Source organism: Muscardinus avellanarius, assembly GCF_963383645.1.
Source record: "Muscardinus avellanarius genome assembly, chromosome: 3".
Taxonomy (NCBI): domain Eukaryota; kingdom Metazoa; phylum Chordata; class Mammalia; order Rodentia; family Gliridae; genus Muscardinus; species Muscardinus avellanarius.
This window is the reverse complement of record NC_137788.1, coordinates 117,732,307-117,754,375: the sequence shown is the minus strand read 5'-3', so window position 1 is coordinate 117,754,375 and position 22,069 is coordinate 117,732,307. Positions and strand designations below refer to the sequence as shown.

The 22,069-nt window shown below is 45.0% G+C and overlaps 1 protein-coding gene across 3 annotated transcripts in view; it reads left to right on the top strand.

Moving 5' to 3' along the window:
• The window catches only part of PRUNE1 (prune exopolyphosphatase 1), a gene marked incomplete at both ends in the record, with an annotated part of 32,982 nt that overhangs the window by 3,898 nt on the left and 7,015 nt on the right, over positions 1–22,069 (top strand). For 2 of the 3 annotated variants that reach the window (XM_080692327.1, XM_080692326.1), the window contains 5 exons: positions 9,568–9,660; positions 12,069–12,271; positions 17,359–17,543; positions 19,063–19,221; positions 20,810–20,904. In XM_080692327.1, coding sequence (XP_080548453.1) covers positions 9,568–9,660; positions 12,069–12,271; positions 17,359–17,543; positions 19,063–19,221; positions 20,810–20,904 — 735 coding nt within the window. Of the gene's footprint in view, positions 1–9,567; positions 9,661–12,068; positions 12,272–17,358; positions 17,544–19,062; positions 19,222–20,809; positions 20,905–22,069 lie in introns of those variants that run through there. The other variant, XM_080692328.1, reaches the window with a different exon arrangement.

The window sequence follows — 22,069 nt, the reverse complement described above, 5'->3', positions numbered from 1 at the left end:
CTGGGCATGGTGGGGCATGTTTGTAGTCCCAACCTTCAGGAGGCTGAAAGGGGAGGATTGCAGTTTTTGGACAGCCTCAGCTACTTAGTGCGGCCCTTTACAACTCAGTGAGACCCTGTTTCAAAAATAAAGAATAAGAGCCGGGCGTGGTGGCGCACGCTTGTAATCCCAGCATTCGGAGGGCTGAGACTGTAGGATCACGGTTCGCAGACAGCCTCAGCTACTTAGTGAGGCCTCTGCAATTCAATGAGACCCTGTTTCAAAATAAAGAATAAAAAATAGGGTGTAGCTCGGAGGTTGATGCCCCTGGGTTTCATCCCTAGACCCGCAAAAAAGAAAGAAAGAAAGAATAAGATATAGGACTGGGGTTCTATCTCCAGTACTGAAAAATAAATAAATAAATAAATAAATAAATAAATAAATAAATACAGCTGGGCATGGTGGCACACACTTGTAATCCTAGTACTTTGGAGGCGGAGATAGAAGATCATAGTTTCAAAGCCAGCCTCAGAAAATTAGCAAGGCCTTGTTTTCAAATAAGAAATAAAATTGGACTGGGGTTGTACTTTGGAGGTAGAATGCCTCCGGGCTTAATCCCCAGCACCAATAACTAAATAAATAGAGATAAAATAGAACTGGAGGTATACCTCAGAGGTAGAAAGTCCCTGGGTCAATCCCCAGGACCACACACAAAAAAAAGTTTCCCAGTCTGAATAACAAATAACAAATTCTGTAGTCACTCAACTCTGAAGCGATCTCAGTCGCACGGTTCCTGAAGCTGGAGGGTGAGAGGACAGGATGGCTCTGGCCCAGAAGGTAAGGAGGGTTCGCCCAGAGCACAGGCTTTTAGGTAGGACCAGAATGGACAGGAAGGGATATGGAACGCAGTGCATCTTTCTTATTTACAGAGTTGTCACTTTATGAGCTCTGCTACAGTATTAGCCTCACTTTTTATATAGGAAAATGAGGCTTAGAGAAGCCAAAGTCCCACAAGAAAGAAAGAGCTGGCATGGATGTAGTGGCACATGCCTATAATCCTAATACTTAGGTTGAGACAGGAGGATCACAGGTTCGAGGACAGCTACAGCAAGCAGTGAGACTCCCATCAACCTAGTGAGACCCTGTTTCAAAGTAGAAAATAAAATCGGGCTGGGGGTGTAGCTTGGAGAGAGAATGTCCCTCGGCTCAGTCTCTAGTATCACAAAGAAAGAGAACACAAGCGAGCGAGTGGGCGAGCTGGGACTCATCTTGAGAGTCTGATCTTTTCAAGTGCGGTACTAGCCGGGCTTGGTAGCGCACACCTGTAATCTCTGTATTTGGGAGGCTGAGATAGGATGGTCACTGGTTCGAGGCCAGCCTCAGCAACGTAGCAAGACCCTCTTTTAAAACAAAACATAAAAAGACCTGGGGTACATCTCTGGGTTCAATACCAGTAACACACACACACACACACACACACACACACACACACACACACACACACACACTGCAGTTCTGCTGCCTTCAGAAAAGAACAAATAGGGCAAAGAAAGGGCTGAGCAGAGAATGTGCACATCATGGTTTGGGGGCGGTGAATGGTTCAGGGGAAAAGAATGCTTCCCGCTCGCTCAGCCCAGGCAGATGGGCTGCGAGTCCCAGAGTGCCCATGTGGGCTGGCCGCGCGCACACAGGGCGAGAGCTCTCCTTGCTGTGCAGAGCATTCCTCTCCTCCTGGGGCTGCGAGGCTGAGTTTGGTCCCTGCTTTCTGCCTTTCTTTGCTTCTCTCCCTGCGGGGATCTGGCTGGCCGGATTCAGCTCCACTTGCAGAGAAGTAGCACTGTGGTAAAGGAGTTTGAGAGGCTCTCCAGGGCCGCCTGCCTGGCCGCAGGTGTCTCCCCTGCCCTTCCTTCTACCTTTGTTCTCCAGAGTCATGGCCGCCTCTGGTGTTTCTATAGTTCCCTGTCTGGAGAGCACAGGCCCCTCGCCCTGCCTCCCATTCAGGTTATCTCTGCAGCACTTATCTCGAGTGTTTTGCTATCACTCTGGTCCAAGGCCATCTGGGCAGTTCTTGGTATCCAGGAAACGGCCATCTCTGTGTCCAAGCAGGAGTTGTAAGTCAGGAAGTTACTACAGGCCTGGGGTCTTTGGTACAAATTCCCTTATTGCTTTGGAGAAGAGTCTACCGTGGAAAGAAAGACTCCCTTCCTCAGGCCTGATCAGTGTGAATGGGTCTGGACTGTGTGCGTGCGTGCGTGCGTGCGTGCGTGCGTGCGTGTGTGTGTGTGTGTATGCCTGTGCGGTTACTGGGTATTGAACCAAGGGGCATTCTGCCTCTGAATTGTGTGTGTGTGTGTGTGTGTGTGTGTGTGTGTGTGTGCGCGCCTGTGCGGTTACTGGGTATTGAACCCAGGGGCATTCAGCCTCTGAATTATACCCCCGTCCTTTTTATTTTATTTATTTTTTATTTTTTATATTTTGAGGTGCAAGGAATGGAACCCAGGGGCATTCTACCTACAAGTCACACCCCCAGTCCCATTTCTTATTCTTTATTTTGAAACAGGGTCTCACTAAGTTGCGGAGGACCTCACTAAGTAGCTGAGAGTACCAGTGCACTTGTGAACCTCCTGTCTCTGCCTCCCAAGTACTGGGATTACAAGTGTGCGCCGCCATACCCGGATTTATTTATTTATTTATTTATTTTTTATCTATTATTTATTTTGCGGGTCTTGGGATGGAACCCAGGGGCATTCAACATCTGAGCTACACCCCCTGCCTTATTTTTTATTCTTTATTTTGAAACCGGGTCTCATTGAGTTGCAGAGGGCCCCACTAAGTAGCTGAGGCTGTCCGCGAACCACGATCCTCCGGTCTCAGCCTCACAAATGCTGGGATTACAAGTGTGGGCCACCATGCTCGGCTCCCGGCTTTATTTTTTATTTCGAAACAAGGTCTCCCTTAAGTTGCTGAAGCTGGCATAGAACCTGCCTGTCTCAGCCTCTGAAGTACTGGAATTATGGGCATGTACCACCAAACTCAGCTGGCTTTCAAACTCTTTTTTTTTTCTTTCTTTCTTTCTTTTTTTCTTTGTGGTACTGGGGATGGAACCAAGGGGCTTTCTACCTCCAGGCTATACTCTCAGACCTTTTTTATATTTTATATGGAAACAGGGTCTCACTAAGTTGCTGAGAGCCTCACTAAGTAGCTGAGGCTGGCTTCAAACCTGCACGATCCTCCTCCACATTCAGCTCCAGACTCTTATATAGACTAGAATGCCCCCAGGGTTCAAATTCCAGTACCATAAAAATTAAAAAGAAGTTATTCGCCGGGTGTGGTGGCACACTGTAATCCCAGCGTTTGGGAGCCTGAGACAGGAGGATCAAGGTTCACAACCTCAGCTACTTAGTGAGGCCCTTTGCAACTCATTGAGACCCTGTTTCAAAATAAAGAATAAAAAATAGGGCTGGGGGTGTCGCTTGGAGGTAGAATGCCCTGGGTTTCATCTCCAGTACTGGAAAAAAAAAAAGTTATTCCTCCTATTTGATCGCCCTGGTGTGCGTGTTATCTCCTTTTACCATCCTGCCTCTGCCTCTGTCACTATTCTACTCTCTATTTTTTTTATGGGGGGGTATTGGGGATCGACCCCAGGGGCATTCTACCTTTGAGTTACACTCCCAGCCCTATTTTACTTTTTATTTTAAAACAGGGTCTCGTTGCGTTATTGCATGCCTTGCTGAACTGCTGAGATTGGCCACGAACCCGTGATCCTTCTGTCTTCACCTCCCAAGTCCTGGGATTACAGGAGTAAGCCATCATACCTGGCCCACTCTCTGCTTCTTTAATAATCAATTTTATAGCTTCTGCATATAAGTGTGAACATGCCGTGTTTGTCTTTCTGAGCCTAGCAGATTTCACATAACCATTTCCTCAGGTTCCATCCATGTTTGCAAATGGTAGCATTTCATTCCTCTCATGGCTGAGTAATATTCCATTGTGTATAGATACCACTTTTTTTTTTTTTGCATGGCTGAGGAATGAACCCACATTGCCTTTGTTCATTTGTGGACAGATACCTAGGTTGATTCCACCATATCTTGGCTACTGTTGTGAATGGTGTAAACATCAAATAACAGATGCTTCTGGAACATAATGATTTTAATTGCTTTGGGTAGGTACCCACGGCTGGGGCTATGCTAATTTACAGTCCCACCTACAGTACATGCATGAGAGTTTCCCTTTCTTTACATCGTTGTCTTTGTGTGTGTGTGTGTGTGTGTGTGTGTGTGTGTGTGTGTGTGTGTAGTGCTGCTGCTGCTAGGGATTGAACCTGGGGACATTCTACCTTCAGGCTATATACCTTTAGCCCTTTTTTTTTTTCTTTTGCAGTACTGGGAATGGAACCCAGGGGCATTCTCTCTCCAAGGGACACCGCCAGCCCTATTTTTTCTTTTTTCTTTTTTTTTTTTTTTTTCCTTCGGTGGTACTGGGGATCTAACCCAGAGGCTTTCTACCTCCAGGCTATCTCCCAGACCTATCTTATATTTTTTTGGAAACAGGGTCTCACTAAGTTGCTGAAAGCCTCACTAAGTAGCTGAGGCTGGCTTCGAACCTGTGTGATCCTCCTGTCTCAGCCTCCCAAGCCCGGGGATTAAAAGTGTGCACCACCACGCCCAGCAAAATAAAGGGTTATGAGGTAGAACCCTAGTAGTTCTCAGCTGGGACCATTTGCCCCCCCATAGGGAATGTTTAGAAATTTTGGAGACATTTTCAATCATTGTGACTGGAGTGCCAGTGGCATCTAGTGGGAAGAGGTCAGAGATGTTGCCAAATACCCCATAATGCATAGGGCAGCTCTCACAGCAAAGAATTATCCAGTCCAAAATAACAAAGCTGGGTATGTTGGTGCACACGTGTAATCACAGTCCTTAGGAGGCTGAGACAAGAGGATCATAGGTTCATAGCCAGCCTCAGCTACCTATTGAGGCCCTCTGCAGCTTAGACTCTGTTTAAAAAAAAATGTAAACAAAGAACCTTAAAATACCAGCTTTTTTTTTTTTTTTTTTTTTTCAGGTCTGGGGATGGAACCCAGGGGCACTTGACCTCCGAGCTACACCCCCTGCCCTATTTTTTATTCTTTATTTTGAAACAGGGTCTCACTAAGTTGCGGAGGGCCTCACTATGTAGTAGCTGAGGCTGTCCTCGAACTGCGATCCTCCAGTCTCAGCCTCCCAAATGCTGGGATTACAAGCGTGGGCTGCCACGCCCGGCAAAATACCAGCATTTTTAACATTAAATCCTGCAGGATTTTTTTTTTGGGGGGGGAGGGCACTAGGAATTGAACCCAGGGTTGCTCTACCACAGAGTTACATCCTCATCCCCAGCCCTGTTTTATTTTATTTTATTTTATTTTATTTTATTTTATTTTATTTTATTTTATTTTATTTGTGGTACTGGGGATGTAGCCCAGGGGCATTGTACCTCCGAGCTACACCCCAGCCCTATTTTTTAATCTTTTTTACTTTTGAAATAGGTTCTCACTGAGTTGTGAAGGGCCTTACTAAGTAGCTGAGGCCGTCCACGAACCAGGATCCTCCAGTTTCTGCCTCCCGAATGCTGGGATTACAAGCATGCACTACCACGCCCTGCTATTTTTTTTTTTAAACGGGGTCTTTCTGAGGCTTTTTAAAAAATGATACTGGGGATTGAACCGGGGGGAGTCTACCTCCAACTAGCGGGGATGAAACTCAGGGACATTCTACCTCCGAGCTATACCCCCAGCCCTATTTTTTATTCTTTATTTTGAAACAGAGTCTTACGAAGTTGCTGAGGTTGGCTAGGAACCTGTGATCCTCCTATCTCAGCCTCCCAAGAACTAGGATTACAAGCCTGTGCCCACCACCACACCTGCGTTGAGGCTGGTCTTGAACATACAACCTCCTATCTAGGTCTCCCAAGTACTGGGATTATAGGCATGTGCCCAGCTCCTTTGTTTGGTATTTATTTATTCTGGTAAAAGGGATTGAACTCAGGGGCATTCTACCTCTGAGCTACACCCAGCCCCATTTTATTTTGAAACAGTATCTCAATAAATTCCTGAGGGCCTCACTGAATTGTTGGCTGGGGACACACCTGTGGGCCTTCTTTCTCGCTCTCCCAAGTGCTAGGGTTGCAGGCCTGGGCCACGACACCCAACACCCACCATCCCCCCACCCTTTTTGCTTTTTGGACACAAGGTCTCTCTGAGTTGACAAATCTGGCCTTGAATTCGAACTTGCTGGCTAGTTTGACTTGTTTTATCTTATCTTTCCCATCCCATCCTCTTTGAGCAGCTGAGTGTGGTAGAAGTTCAGAAGAAACCAGTAGAGAATTAATTTGCTCTAAACTGAGCCATAGGCTTTGATTCTCATTCCACACAACAGAATGCTCATCACTGGGCTTTGTTGTTATTGCTGGTTTTTTTTTTGTGTGTGTGTGTGTGTGTGGTACTAGGGTGGAACCCAGAGATTTTCAACCTCCAGGCTATACTTCCAGACCTATTTTTTATATTTTATTTGGAAACAGGATCTCACTAAGTTGCTGAGAGCCTCACTCAGTAGCTGAGGCTGGCTTCGAACCTGTACGATCCTCCTGTCTCAGCCTCCCAAGCGCTGGGATTACAAGCGTGCGCCACCACGCCCAGCGTTATTGCTGTTTTTGGTGGAACATGCTAGTCAAGTGCTCTGTATGCCAAGCTATAACCCCAGCCCTTTTTATTGAAAAAAAAAATTTTTTTTTTTAAACTGGGGATGGAACCCAGGGGCATTCTACCTCTGAGCTACACCCCCAGCCCTATTTTTTTTTTATTATTTATTTTGAAACAGGGTCTCACTGACTTGCAAAGGGCCTCATTAAGTTGTAGCTGAGGCTGGCTGTGAACCATGATCCTCCTGTCTCTGCCTCCCAAATGCTGGGATTACAAGCATGCGCCACCACGCCCGGCTATAATCTTTTATTTGAAACAGGGTCTCACTAAGTTGTGAAGAGCCACACAAGTTGCTGAGGCTGACTGTGAACCCGTGGTACTCCTAAGGACTCCCAAGTACTGGCATTACAAGCGTACACCACCATGCCTGACTTACAAAAGCCTATTTCTGCTACTGTGGGCACTGTAGTCTAAATGTGTTTTATTTTAAACTCTGATACCAGGTGGATACATGGAAAAAGGTTAATAATAGCCGCTATCCCTCCTGCCTCAGTTCTTATCAGCAGCTGGACTTCAGAGCTTTAAAAATAACAGTTTGCGCAGCAGCAACTGTTCTTGCTTTAATCTGAACCTTCTATTTGGGTTGTTGGAGGTATCAGTTATATATGCTCATCACTGACATGTCTCAAACCGGGCATGATTTTCCTGGACAACTGGATAATCGACTAGATCTTTTTTATTTTCTTTTATTTTTCAGTACTAGGGATGGAACCCATGGGCATTCTACCTCTGAGCCACACTCCCAGCCCTATTTTTTTACTTTTTATTTTGAAGCAGGGGCTCACTGAGTTGCAAAGGACCTCACTAAGTAGTTGAGGCTGTCCACAAACTGCAGTTCTCCTGTCCAAGCCTCCTGAATGCTAGGATTACAAGGGTGCGCCACCGTGCCCAGCTGACTGGATCTTCTTATTACCCTGATTTTCAAAGCCTCTTTACCTATTTGCATGATTTAAACGCATAAGGATTATTTTTCCTCTTTTGAGAATGGGGGCAAGGTGGCCAGAAACTGTAGATTACTTGCTTGAATACCTCAGCTACTCAGATGCTCTACATTTGACCTCTTGGCCTAAAATAGCTTAAAAAGACAAAGGAGGGCTAGCTTTGTCGGTGCATGCCTGTAATCCCAGTTCTTGGGAGGCTGAGACTGGAGGATCACAGATTCAAGGCCAGCCTCAGCAATGTAGCAAGACCCTCAACAACTTAACGAGATCTTGTTTTGAAATAAAAAAATCAGGCCAGCCAGGCATGGTGGCACACGTTTGTAATTCCAGCACTTGGGAGGCTGAGACAGTAGGATTGTGGTTTGCAGCGAGCCTCAACTACTTAGTGAAACCCTATTTCAAAATAATGAATAAAAAATAGGGCTAGGGTTGCAGCTCAGAGGTAGAATGCCCCTGGGTTCCTGCCTCAGTACTGTCCCCCCCCCAAAAAAAAAAGAAAAAGGCCAGGTTTGGTGGCACATGCTTGAAAATCTAGTCCTTGGGAGGCTGAGACAAGAAGATTGCAGGTTCGAGGCCAGCCTCAGTAAGTAGTGAGTCTCCATCAACCTATTGAGACCATGTTTCAAAATTAAAAAGCTGGGCATGGTGGAGCATGCTTGTAATCCCCGCTCTTGGAAGGTGGACTGAAGGATCGTGCAGGTTCAAAGCTAGCCTCGCTGGCTTAAGAGACCCTGCTTCCAAATAAAATATAAAATAGGTCTGGGAGTATAGCCTGGAGGTAGAAGAGTTCCATCCCCAGTACCACAAAAAAAAAAAAAAATTTTTTTTTTTTTTTAGCTCAGCAGTAGACTACCCCTAGGTTCAATCCCCACTACTAAAAAGAAAAAGAAGAAAAAAGAAATCAGAATTATTTACTGTTCTTCTATAAGTTAACATTCAAGACAACAGTTTACCAGAGAGGAAAGGGCACTTTTTCACCAACTAGGTATGTGTGGAATGCTTAAAATTTAGTTAAAACCAAGCTGGGCATGGTGGCGCACGCTTGTAATCCCAGTGCTCGGGAGGCTGAGACAGGAGGATCACGCAGGTTCGAAGCCAGCCTCAGCTACTTAGTGAGGTTCTCAGCAGCTTAGTGAGACCCTGTTTCCAAATAAAATATAAAAAAATAGGTCTGGGAGTATAGCTCAGAGGTAGAAAGCCCCTGGGTTCCACTCCCAGTACCACCAATAAATAAATAAATAAATAAATAAATAAATAAATAAATAAATAAAAAAACAAGTGTCATCAAAATTTAGTTAAAACCCTTATGTCTTCTCATAGCTCCATCTCTGAAACGAGAACCCCCTCCCCCGCCCCGTAAGATCCATCTTACCATGCTATTAATTATGATTGTCTTACGATGATCAGGAGGGTGTGTGTGAAGCCCACCCGAAGAGAAGGTAAATGGAGATGCATAAGGATGCTTTGTGCTGGGCGTGGCAGCCCACGCTTGTAGTCCCAGTACTGCAAGGCTAAAGATGGGAAGGGTCGCGGCTAAAGATGGGAAGGGTCCGCAGGGTTGCGGGTCTGGGATGGAACCCAGAGGCATTTGACCTCTGAGCTACAACCCCTACCCAATTTTTTTTTTATTCTTTATTTAGAAACAGGGTCTCACTGAGTTGCGGAGGGCCTCACTAAGTAGCTGAAGCTGTCCGCGAACCACGATCCTCCGGTCTCAGCCTCCCAAATGCTGGGATTACAAGCGTGCACCACCATGCCCGGCTACGAGACCCTGTTTCAAAATAAAAAAAAGACAAAACAGCTGGGGGTGTAGCTCAGATGCAGAATGTCCCTGGGTTCACTCCTCAGTTCCACACTCACAGACACACACCGTGCTTTTTAAAGTTTCCCCTTCTGCTCTCTCTCCAGGAGTCCCAGCCTCTTCATGTTGTGCTGGGAAACGAAGCCTGTGACTTGGATTCCATGGTGTCTGCTCTTGCCCTGGCTTTTTACCTGGCAAAGGTGAGTACCTAGGGACGGAGCCCTTTAGAATGAAAAGATTTTGGATTCAAGAGCCAGCTCTGCTATTTGCCAGCCAAAGTTTAGCCTTGGGTAAGTTGAATCCCTTCACCTTGCCGAGTCTCGTGTTACCACCACAGATGATATTTTGCAGTGTCACAGTGAGGAACCAATGAGTAAATATATTTTAAGGGATTTGTAAACCATGAAGTGATATTCAGGCAGCTGATGTTTGAGTTCCTTAGGGGTATCAGTGATCTATTGTGTATTCTTGCCCAAGTTAGTTTTGTTTTTGTTTTTTTTTTTTTTTTTGGTACCAGGGATTGACCCGGGAACATTCTGTCTACAAGCTACACTTTCAGCCCTTTTTATTTTTTGTTTTGAAACAGGGTCTCACTACGTTGCTGAGAGTCTTGCTAAATTACCAAGACTGGAATCCAACCTGCAATCCTTCTACCTCAGCCTTCCAAGTACTGAGAGTACAGGTGTTGGCTATGATGCCTGGCTCCAAGTTAGCTCGTGTGTGTGTGTGTGTGTGTGTGTGTGTGTGTGTGTGTGTGTGTGTGTGTGTGTGTGTTTTACTGGGGATGGAACCCAGGGGCATTGTGCCTCGGAGCTACATCCCCAACCCTATTTTGAAAGTCCTTTTTTAAATTTTGAAACAGGGTCTCACTGAGTTGCAAAGGACCTTGCTGAGTAGCTGAGGCTGTCCGTGAACCATGATCCTCCTGTCTCAGCCTCCCAAATGCTGGGATTAAAAGCGTGCGCCACCACGTACATGAGTATTTTTGATAAGCAAGAACCAACTCAATCTGTTAGGAAAAATTCTTGTCCTGTCTTTCTTGGGGTCAAAAATTTCACTGAAACCAGGCGTGGTGGCGCACGCTTGTAATCCCCGCGCTTGGGAGGCTGAGACAGGAGGATCGCACGGGTTCGAAGCCAGCCTCAGCTACTTAGTGAGGCTCTCAGCAACTTAGTGAGACCCTGTTTCCAAATAAAATATACAAAAAGGTCTGGGAGTATAGCCCGGAGGTAGAAAGCCTCTGGGTTCCACCCCCAGTACCACAAAAAAAAAAAAAAAAAAAATTTTTTTCCCACTGAAGACAAAAATAGCATAGGCCTCTAGATAGATGTATTGGCAGAGTTTCAATTAAAATATGCATTCCTAGCCGGGTGTGGTGGCGCATCCTTGTAATCCCAGCTCTTGGGAGGCTGAGACAGGAGGATCTCACAGGTTCAAAGTAGCCTCAGCTGCTTAGTGAGGCTCTCAGCAACTTAGTGAGACCCTTTTTCCAAATAAAGTATAAAATAGGTCTGGGAGTATAGCCCAGAGGTAGAAAGCCTCTGGGTTCCACACACACACAAAAATGCATTCCTTTATTTGCTTGTTTTGGTATTAGGGATTGGACTTAGGGCTATTATACCTCTGAGCTACACCCCCAACCCTATTTTATTTTGAAACAGGTCTCACTAAATTGCTGAGGCTGGCCTCTAACCTGTTAGCCTCCTCTCTTAACCTCCCAAGTACTAGGATTACAGGTATGTGACAGTCCAACTGCATGCATTAATAGCACTTGGTCTTTTTTAGGAATTATCTTATTGATCTTCATGATGCTAAGAAGGAAGAGGGCAAACACTCTTGGACTAGGCGTGTAAGTCAGTGGTAGAGCATGTACAGGGCCCTAAGTTTGATTCTTAGCACCAAAAAAGTCATCTTTTTATTTACTTATTTATTTATTTTTATTTATTTATTTATTTTCTTGTGGGTCTGGGGATGGAACCCAGGGGCACTCTACCTCTGAGCTTTACCCCCTGCCCTATTTTTTATTCATTTTTTTTTCTTTTTTCTTTTTTTTTTTTTTATTGGTGGTCTTGGGGTGGAACCCAGAGGCTTTCTACCTCCAGGCTATACTCCCAGACCTACTTTCTTTTTTCTTTTTTTTTTTTTTTTTGTGGTACTAGGGGTGGAACCCAGAGGCTTTCTACCTCCGGGCTATACTCCCAGACCTTTTTTGTATTTTATTTGGAAACAGGGTCTCACTAAGTTGCTGAGAGCCTCACTAAGTAGCTGAGGCTGGCTTCGAACCCGTGCGATCCTCCTGTCTCAGCCTTCCAAGCGCAGGGATTACAAGCGTGCGCCACCACGCCTGGCTATTTTTTAATTTTGAATCATTAAGTTGCTGAGGACCTTGCTAAGTTGCTAAGGCTGGCTTCAAACCTGTGATCCTCTTGTATCAGCCTCCCACGTACTGAGATTACAGGCGTGGGCCAAGACTGTGGAGCCTTGTAAAAGGCAATAATTTGCCCAAGATAAGCACATACTCTGCTCCTCAGCCACATACACAGCCTAATCTTGTTACTTCTGTCTGTTCTAAAACATTGTGAAACTTTCTTTTCATTTTCTTATCCAGACCAGTGAAGCCGAGGAAGTCTTTATACCAGTTTTAAATATAAAACGTTCTGAGCTACCTCTGCGAGGTGACAATGTCTTCTTCCTTCAGAAGATTCAGATCCCAGAAGCCATCTTGATTTTCCGGGATGAGATTGACCTCCATGAATTGCACCAGGCGGGCCAGCTCACCCTCACCCTGGTTGACCATCATGTCCTACCTAAGTAAGTCCACAGAAGCTAAACTCATACTTGTCCTCTACCATATACTCTATTATAGAGTCCATATTAGACATGAGGTAGGAGATGAAAAAAGAGGTTTCTTTGCTTTTGGCTTTGTTTTTGTTTTGGTGGTAGTACTGGAAATGGAACCCAGGGGCATTCTACCTCCAAGCGTGTACCCCACCCTTTTTGTGTGTGTGTGTGTGTGGTGCTTGGGATGGACCCCAGGGGCATTCTACCTTTGAAATATACCTCCAGCCCGATTTTTTATTCTTTAATTTGAAACAGGGTCTCACTAAGTTGCAAAAGGCCTCGCTAAGGAGCTGAGGCTGGTCACAAACCTGGATCCTCCTGTCTCAGCCTCTCAAATGCTGGGATTACAAGCGTGCGCCATCACACCTGGCCAAAAAGAAGTTTTTTTGCTTTTGGGGATCTCATTGGCTTTTCTTTCTTTCTTTCTCTCTTTCTTTCTTTCTTTCTTTCTTTCTTTCTTTCTTTCTTTCTTTTTTAATGGTACTGGTGGTTGAGCCCAGGGGTATTCTACCTCTGAGTGACACTCCAAGCACTTTTTGTTTTTTATTTTGAAACAGGGTCTTGCTAGGATGCTGAAAATCTTGCTAAGTTGGTCTCAAAATAACAAATCATAAGGGCTAGGGGTGTGCCAATCTTTTATCCTTCTGTCTCAGACTCCCAAGTACCAGGATTACAGGTGTACTCTACCACGCCCAGCTCTCACAGGCTAATTATGACTGATGGGTCATATGTGATATAGAAAAGCAACTAGAAATCCTGTCAGTTCTCTAGTTATATGTATATTGATGGCATAAAGACATATACCATAATGAAAAGAAATAGAAACATGGTGCGTTCAAACCCCACATTATTTACATCTGCCTTTGGTATTACAATACCAAAGATTAGTAAGATTACCAACCATTAAGATTAAAAGTTTTGTGGAAGTTTTTTTTATATATATATTTTATTTGGAAACGGTCTCACTGAGTTGCTGAGAGCCTCGCTAAGTAGCTGAGGCTGGCTTTGAACCTGTGTGATCCTCCTGTCTCAGCCTCCAAGCGCGGGGATTACAAGCGTGTGCCACCTGCCCCGCAAAAGTTTTGTGGAAAATTTAATAGAATTTTTTTGTTTGTGGATCTGGGGATGGAACCCAGGGCATTCAACCTCCGAACTACACCCCTTGCCCTATTTTTATTCTTTATTTTGAAACAGGGTCTCACTGAGTTACAAAGGGCCTCACTAAGTAGTTGAGGCTGTCCTCGAACTGCGATCCTCTGGTCTCAACCTCCTGAATGCTGGGATTATAAACTGGGATTATAAGCGTGTGCCACCATACCTGGCTAGAATTTTTTTTTTTTTTTTTTTTGTGGTACTAGGGATGGAACCCAGGGTCACAGGGTTGTTCTACCTCTGAGCTACACCCCTAGCCCTATTTTTTTATTCTTTGTTTTTTGGGGTGGTACTGGGGTTCCTGTAAACCCTTTTACTTCCGGGCTACACTCCCAGACACTTTCTTTTATATTTTTATTTGGAAACAGGGTTTCTTAACCCAGCAAGGCTGGCTTCGAACCTACACGATCCGCCTGTCTCTGCCTCCCAACCGCGTGGATTACAAGCATGCGCCACCATGCCCGGCCCTATTTTTTTATTCTTTATTTTGAAACAGGGTCTCACTGAGTTTCAAAGAGCCTTACTAAGTAGCTGAGTCTATCTGTGAACCGCGATCCTCCAGTCTCAGTCTCCCGAATGCTGGGATTACAAGTGTGCGCCACCACGCCTGGCTAGAGTTTTGTGAAAAATGGTTACAACTCTTTAATTTTTTTTCCCATGAAAAATGTATAGTTAGCCGGGTGTGGTGGCGCACGCTTGTAATCCCCGTGCTTGGGAGGCGGAGACAGGAGGATCGCGCAGGTTCGAAGCCAGCTGTGCTGGCTTAAGAGACCCTGTTTCCAAATAAAAATATAAAATAGGTCTGGGAGTGTAGCTCAGAGGTAGAAGGGCTTCCAGGAACCCCAGTACCACTAAAAAAAAAAAAAAATGTAAGCTGGATGTGGTGGCGCACCCTTTATATCCCTAGCATTTGGGAGGCTAAGACAGGAGGATCCCAGGTTTGCAACCAGCCTCAGCAACTTGGGTTTTTTTTTGTTTTCTGTACTGGGGATAGAACCCAGGGGCATTCTCCCTCCAAGCTACACCCCCAGCCCGGTTTTATTCTTTATTTTGAAACCGAGTCTCACTGATTTGCACAGGGCCTCACTAAGTAGCTGAGGCTGTCCTTGAACCAAGATCCTCCTGCCTCAGCCTCCCAAATGCTGGGATTACAATCTTGCACCACCATGCCTGGCTCAGCTTTAGCAACTTGTGAGACCCTCCACAACTTAATGTGACTTTGTTTCAAAATAAAAGGTAAGACATAGGGCTGGGGACATATATTAGAGGTAGAATGCTCCTGGGTTCTATCCCTGATAACACACACACACACACACACACACACACACACACACACACACACACAAAGATAAAAGAATAGTAAATTTCAATATTGATTTTGAATATATTAGTCTAAGAAGATAGCAATGGTAATTACTCTGATTTGGCTTTTTTTTTTTTTTTTTTTTTTTTTTTGCAGTACTGGGGATGGAACCCAGAGGCATTGTACCTCTGAACTACACCCCTAGCACTATTTTATAGTCTTTATTTTTGAAACAGGGTCTCATTGAGTTGTGAAGGTCCTTGCCAAGTAGCTGAGTCTGTCTGCAAACCTCGAACCTCTGGCCTTAGTCTCCCAAATGCCGGCATGCACCACCATGCCCAGCTTGGCCTTTTTTTTTCCCTTAATTTTAAAAAATTAGAAAAAGAGGTGGGCATGGTGGCACACACCTGTGATCCTAGTACTTGGGAGGCTGAGACAGGAGGATCACAGACTCAAGGACAACCTTAGCAACTTAGTGAGGCTCTTCACAACTTAGTGAGAATCTCTTTCAAACTAAAAAGATTAAAAAAATAGAGCTGAGGTATAGCTTGGAGGTAGAATGCCCCTGAGTTCAAATCCCCAGTGTCACACACACAAATAAAAAGTTAGCAAAAGTATTTCCTACATAAACTCTTGGTGACTTTAGATTGATATGTATGGTTGAGTCTATAAATATCTCATTTGTGTCTGTTTAACAAATGCGCACATCTATAATAGTTCCACCACTAATTTAGGACTGGAAAAAACTTAAAGAAAGCAACATGAGCATGAGACAGCTAAGTCTGGCCAGCTCCTGTTGATTATTTTAATTTTTTTTATTTTTATTTTTTGTGGGTCTGGGAATGGAACCCAGGGACATTCAACCTACACGCTACACATCCTGCCCTATTTTTTATTCTTTTTTTTTTTCCTTTGGTGGTACTGGAGGTGGAACCCAGAGGCTTTCTACCTCTGGGCTATACTCCCAGACCTATTTTTTAATACTTTATTTGGAAACAGAGTCTCACTAAGTTGCTGAGAGCCTCACTAAGTAGCTGAGGCTGGCTTGGAACCTGTGCGATCCTCCTGTCTCAGCCTCGCAAGCACGGGGATTATAAGTGTGTGACACCACGCCCGGCTTATTCTTTATTTTTAAAACCGGATCTCACTGAGTTGCAAAAGGCCTCACTAAGTAGCTGAAGCTTTCCCGAACGGCGATCCTCCAGTCTCAGCCTTCCAATTGCTGGGATTACAAGTGTGCACCATCACACCCGGCTCCTATTTTATTTTTAATGTTGAAACAGGGTCTGAGTTGCTGAGGGCCTCACTCAGTTGCTGAGGCTGGCCTTGAACCTGTGATCCTTCTTAGCCTCTCAAGTACTGGGATTACAGAAATGCACCACCACACCTGGTTCTTACATGGTATTTAAATACTACTTCAGAACCAGGTGTGGTAGCATACTCTTGTAATTTCAGTACTTGGGAGGCTGAGACAGGAAGATTCCAGGTTCGCAGCCGACCTCAGCAACTTATGAGGCCCTCTATGACTTAGTGAGACCCTGTTTAAAAATAAAGAATAAGCCGGGCGTGGTGGCGCACGTTTGTAATCCCTGCCCTTGGGAGGCTGAGACAGGAGGATCACGTAGGTTTGAAGCCAGCCTTGCTGGCTTAAGAGACCCTGTTTCCAAATAAAAATATAAAATAGGTCTGGGAGTGTAGCCCAGAGAAGGGTTTCCAGGAACCCCAGTACCACCAAAAAAAAAAAAAAAAAATAGGGGAGGGGGTGTACTTCAGAGGTTGAATGCCTTTGGGTTTCATCCCAGACCCACAAAAGATAGAAAGAAAGAAAGAAAGAAAGAAAGAAAGAAAGAAAGAAAGAAAGCCAGCCAGGTGTAGTGGTGCATGCTTGTAATTTAAGTACTTGTGAGGCTGAGACAGGAGGATTACAGGTTTGTGGCCAGCCATAGCTACTCAGTGAGGCCTTCTGCAACTTAGTGAGACCCTGTTTCTACATAAAAAAAAAAAAATAGGGCTGACGGTGTAGCCCAGAGTTAGAATGCCCTAGTACCGTAAAAAGTATATATATATATATATATATATATATATATTATAATAAGAAGAAATAGAATGAAATAGAGGAAGAGAGAAAGAAAGAATAAAAATAGGGCTGGAAGTATAGCTCAGAGGTAGAATGCCCAGGGATTCAATCCTCAGCACCAAAAAAAAAAAAAAACTACTTCAAACACAACATTTTGTTTTGTTGCTGGGGGTCGAAGCTGCGGCATTCTACCTTTTAGCTATAATACCAGCCCTATTTTATTTTTATTATTTTAAATTTGGAAACAGGGTCTCACTAAGTTGCTGAGATTGGCCTTGAACCTGTGATCCTTCTGTCTCAGCCCCTCAAATACTGGGATTACAGGTACGCACCATACCTGGGGCAGGCACAACGGTAAAGGAAAGAATGCAGAGGAATGAGGCAGAGGTAGAAGTGACCAAAGGTCTGCAAGTTTGCCTAAGACATCAGTGCGTCCCTTTATAAGGGGGTTGAAGATTGTGTGGAAGCAGCCAGAGCGCCCCTACCTGCCTTTCCTTCTTCTCTCACACCCTCTCCCTTCTTCAGAAGTGACGCAGCCCTGGAGGATGCTGTAGCAGAGGTGCTAGACCATCGACCCATCGAGCAAAAACACTGCCCTCCCTGCCATGTTTCAGTTGAGCTGGTGGGATCCTGCGCTACCCTGGTGACTGAGAGAATCCTGCAGGGGGCACCAGAGGTCTTGGACAGGCAAACTGCCGCCCTTCTGCATGGTAAGGGTGGTTTGGGAGTGGACCAGTTCTTTTTTTCCATCCCAGAGGAAGGACCATGGAAGAGTCTAGAGTCCTCCAGCCAGGCCGTATGCTCTCAAAATCAGTTCAGACCAAAGGGTATGATTCTTTCAGGGAAAAATTAAGCATTTGTTTAAAGGCCTATGAGTGTTGAAGAAAATCAAAAGGAAACATAGAGCAAGAGACCTTGAAGGTTCCTGTTTGTAGCATTTTTTTTAATAGAATACTAGCCAAAAGTGGGAAAAGATTGATATCAGTTTCACCAGGTAATAGTTATGTGTTCTTTTTTCTTTTCTTTTCTTTTCTTTTCTTTTCTTTTTTTTTTTTTTTTTCTTGCGGTATTGGAGATTGAACCCAGGGGCAGTCTACCTCCGAGATATACCCTCAACCCTATTATTTTATCCTTTTTTTTTTTTTTTTTTTTTTTTCGGGTCTGGAGATGGGACCCAGGGGTATTCGACCACCAAGCTACACCCTTTGCCCGAGTTTTACTCTTTATTTTGAAACCGGGTCTCACTGAGTTACAGAGTGCCTCACTAAGTAGCTGAGGCTGTCTGTGAACTGTGATCCTATGGTCTTAGCCTCCCAAATGCTGGGATTACAAGCATGCGCTACCATGCTCAGCTTTATTCTTTATTTTGAAACAGGGTCTCATTAAGTTGCAAAGAGCCTCACTAAGTAGCTGAGTCTGTCCCTGAACTGTGATCCTCCTGTCTCAGCCTCCCGAATGCAGGGATTACAAATGTGCATCACCACGCCCAGCAGTTATGTGTTCTTCAGCTGCTCTCTTTACCTACCTACCTACCTACCTACCTTCCTTTCTTTCTTTCTTTCTTTCTTTCTTTCTTTCTTTCTTTCTTTATTTTTGCAATTTTACTTCTGAGCAATACTCCCAGCCCTAATTTTTATTTTTTATTTAGACACAGGGTCTCAGTTGCAAAGGGCTTCACTAAGTAGCTGAGGCTGTTTCTGAACTGCAATCCTCCGAACTGCAATCCTCCTGTTTCAGCCTCCCGAAAGCTGGATTACAAGCTTGTGCCTCCACGCCCAGGTGTTTGTTGTTGTTGTTTTATTTTGTTTTTGCAGTACTGGGGATTGAACGCAGGGGCATTCTATCTCTGAGCTACTCCCAGCCCTATTTTATTTTATCTTACAGTACAGGGGATGGAAACCAGGGGCATTCTACCCCTGAGCTACACCCCCAGCCCTGTTTTTTATTCTTTATTTGGAAACAGGGTCTCACTAAGTTGCAGAGGGCCTTATTTAGTAGAAAGCTATATATGAGTCTGTCTGTGACCCCACGATCCTCCTGTCTCAGCCTCCCAAGTACTAGGATTACAAGCGTGCGCCACCACGTCCAGCTCCTATTTTTTCCCCAGTGAATTTGCCATGCAAGTCTTCTATGTATTGTGTCCATATAGTTTGAAGAGGACGTATGTATTTTGATGATCATGAGTCAAGGGTCACAGGATTCAAATTCTGCCATCTCCCTTCTCACTAGGAACCATCATCCTAGACTGTGTCAACATGGACCCTAAAATCGGAAAGGCAACCCTGAAGGACAACACATATGTGGAGAAACTAGAGGCCCTCTTCCCAGATCTGCCCAAGAGAAGTGACATCTTTGATTCTCTACAAAAGGCCAAGTTTGATGTATCAGGTACGAAGTGTCATGCTGAATTCTCTGCCTCCCACAGAAGGAAGGAGGTGGGCACGCTTTGTTCGTTGTGTTCACCATGCCATCAAAACACTCTCAGCGTTCCTGGAGATTGTCGCTTCCTCCGCACTGGCTCTCAGGTGGGATGAGGAGTGTGGTGTATTCAGGTCTCAGAGGTATCATTCTAAGCAGAGACTACGACATACAAAAAAATACACTGAGGGATAGTAAATTATCAGCGCGAGAGCTATATATACCACATATATTTTGTTTTGTTTGTTTTTTGGTGCTGGGGATTTAACACTGGGCCATTCTACCTTTGAACAACACACTCAAACCTTTTTTTAAAAAACAGGGTCTTTGCCGGGTGTGGTGGCGCACACTTGTAATCCTAGCATTTGGGAAGCTGAGACAGGTTTGCAGACAGCCTCAGCTACCAGTGATGCCCTTTTGGAAACAGGGTCTCTTAAGCCAGCACGGCTGGCTTCAAACCTGCACGATCTTCCTGTCTCTGCCTCCCAAGCATGGGCATTACAAGCGTGCGCCACCACGCCCTGGCTGGCTCTTTCTTTTTGAAACAGTGTCTTGCTACATTTTCAAGCTGGCCTTAAATTTGCAGTCCTCCTGCTTCACCCTTTCAAGCAGCTGAGATTATAGACATGCATCAAAATGTCTAGTTCTTCCACATGTACTTGTAGAAAGTCAAACCAATATAAAATTGGGAAAACTCAGGTGGAGGTAGTTTAGTGGCAGAACACTTGTTTATCTTGAGCAAGTCCTGTGGTCAAAGAAGAGGAGGAGGGGATTGGGCTTGTTGGTGCATAAAGCTAACCTCAGCCATGGTTCAAAATCAAAAACCAAAAAGACTGTGAGTAAACTGGGCGTGGTGGCGCACGCTTGTAATCTCAGCATTCGGAAGGCTGAGCAGCCTTAGCTATTTCTTAGTGAGGCCCTTTACAACTCAGTGAGACCCTATTTCAAAATAAAGAATAAAGGCCGGACGTGGTGGCGCACACTTGTAATCCCCGCGCTTGGGAGGCGGAGAAAAGAGGATCGCGCAGGTTCGAAGCCAGCTGTGCTGGCTTAAGAGACCCTGTTTCCAAATAAAAATATAAAAAATAGGTGTCTGGGAGTGTAGCCCGGAGATAGAAGGGTTTCCAGGAACCCCAGTACCACCAAAAAAAAAGAATAAAAAATAGGGCTGGGGTTATAGCTCAGAGGTACAATGCCCCTGGGTTCCATCCCCAGTAACACACACACACACACACACACACACACACACACACACACACACACACACACAGGCTGGGAGTGTAGCTCAGGGGTAGAGTGCCCCTGGGTTCAATCCAGGGGGAAGGGGTTAAAGTAAAAACCTCTCCTCTTCCTGCCACCAGTCTCTTCAGTCTCCTGCTCCAAAAGTGACCATTGTACCCTATCATTTAAATACTATGCTATTTAATTACATTTTTGGTTATTTCCCCTGTTTGTTGCTCCAAAGAGCTGCTGTGTTTTTCCTTTTTCTTATCTGCACCTCCCTTGGGGTTGGGACCGTGGGTGCCGTTTGACAGTGCGCCTCTCTTCTGCTTCCTAGGGCTGACCACTGAGCAGATGCTGAGAAAGGACCAGAAGACTATCTACAGACAAGGCACCAAGGTGGCCATTAGTGCAGTATACATGGACTTAGAGGTGCGAGCACGTGGGGCGTGGTGGGAAGGCGCAGCCTTTAGCCGTGGATGCAGTTTTGCCTTTTGTTTCTGGCTTACCTCCAGAACGTCTCTGTACTTCAACCTGTGATCCTCCTGTCTCTGCCTCCCAAATACTGAGATTACTGGCGTTCACCACCAAGCCCAGCTAATAATGATGTTTTGGGGTCTTTTTTGTGCTAGGGATTGAACCCAGGGGCATTCTACCTCCGAGCTATACCCCTAGCCCTATTTTTTATTTTTATTTTATTTTTACGGTACTAGGGATATTGAACCTAGAAGCATTCTACCTCCTAGTTACACCCTCAGCCCTATTTTGTTTGTTTGTTTGTTTGTTTTGGTGGTACTGAGGATGGAACCCTTCTACCTCCGGGCTACACTCCCAGACCTATTTTTATATTTTATTTTGAAATAGGAAGCCAGCAAGGCTGGCTTCAAAGCTGTGCAATCCTCCTGTCTCCGCCTCCCAAGCGCGGGGATTACAACCGTGTGCCACCATGCCCAGCTCTTATTATGTTTGTTTTGTTTTGTTTTGTTTTGTGGTACTGGGGTTCCTGGAAACCCCTCTACCTCCGGGCTACACTCCCAGACCTATTTTTTTATGTTTTTATTTAGAAACAGGGTCTCTTAAGCCAGAGAGGCTGGCTTTGAACCTGCGCAATCCTCCTGTCTCCGCCTCCCAAGCGTGGGGATTACAAGCGTGTGCCACCATGCCTGGCTTTATTATGTATTTTTGAAACAGGGTCTCACCATGTTGCAGAGGGCCTCACTAAGTAGCTGAGGCTGGCCTTAAACCTGTGATCTTCCTGTCTCAGCCTCCCAAGTACTGGGATTACAAGCATGAGCCACTGTGCCTGGCTTCTAAGCCCTATTTTTTATTCTTTATTTTGAACTAGGGTCTCATTAAGTTACTAAGAGTTTCACTAAGTTGCTGAGGCTAGCCACAAGCCTGTGGTCCTACTGTCTCAGCCTCCCAAGTACTGAGATACAGGCGTGTGCCGCCAGAGCAGGCTAATAAGTTGGGTATTTTTTGTTGTTTGTTTTTTTCCTTTGATACTAGGGTAGAACCCAGGGGCATTTTACCTCCAAGGTACACCCCTAGACCAATTTTTTTTTTTTTTTTTTCTGGCTGGGGATGGAACCCCGTG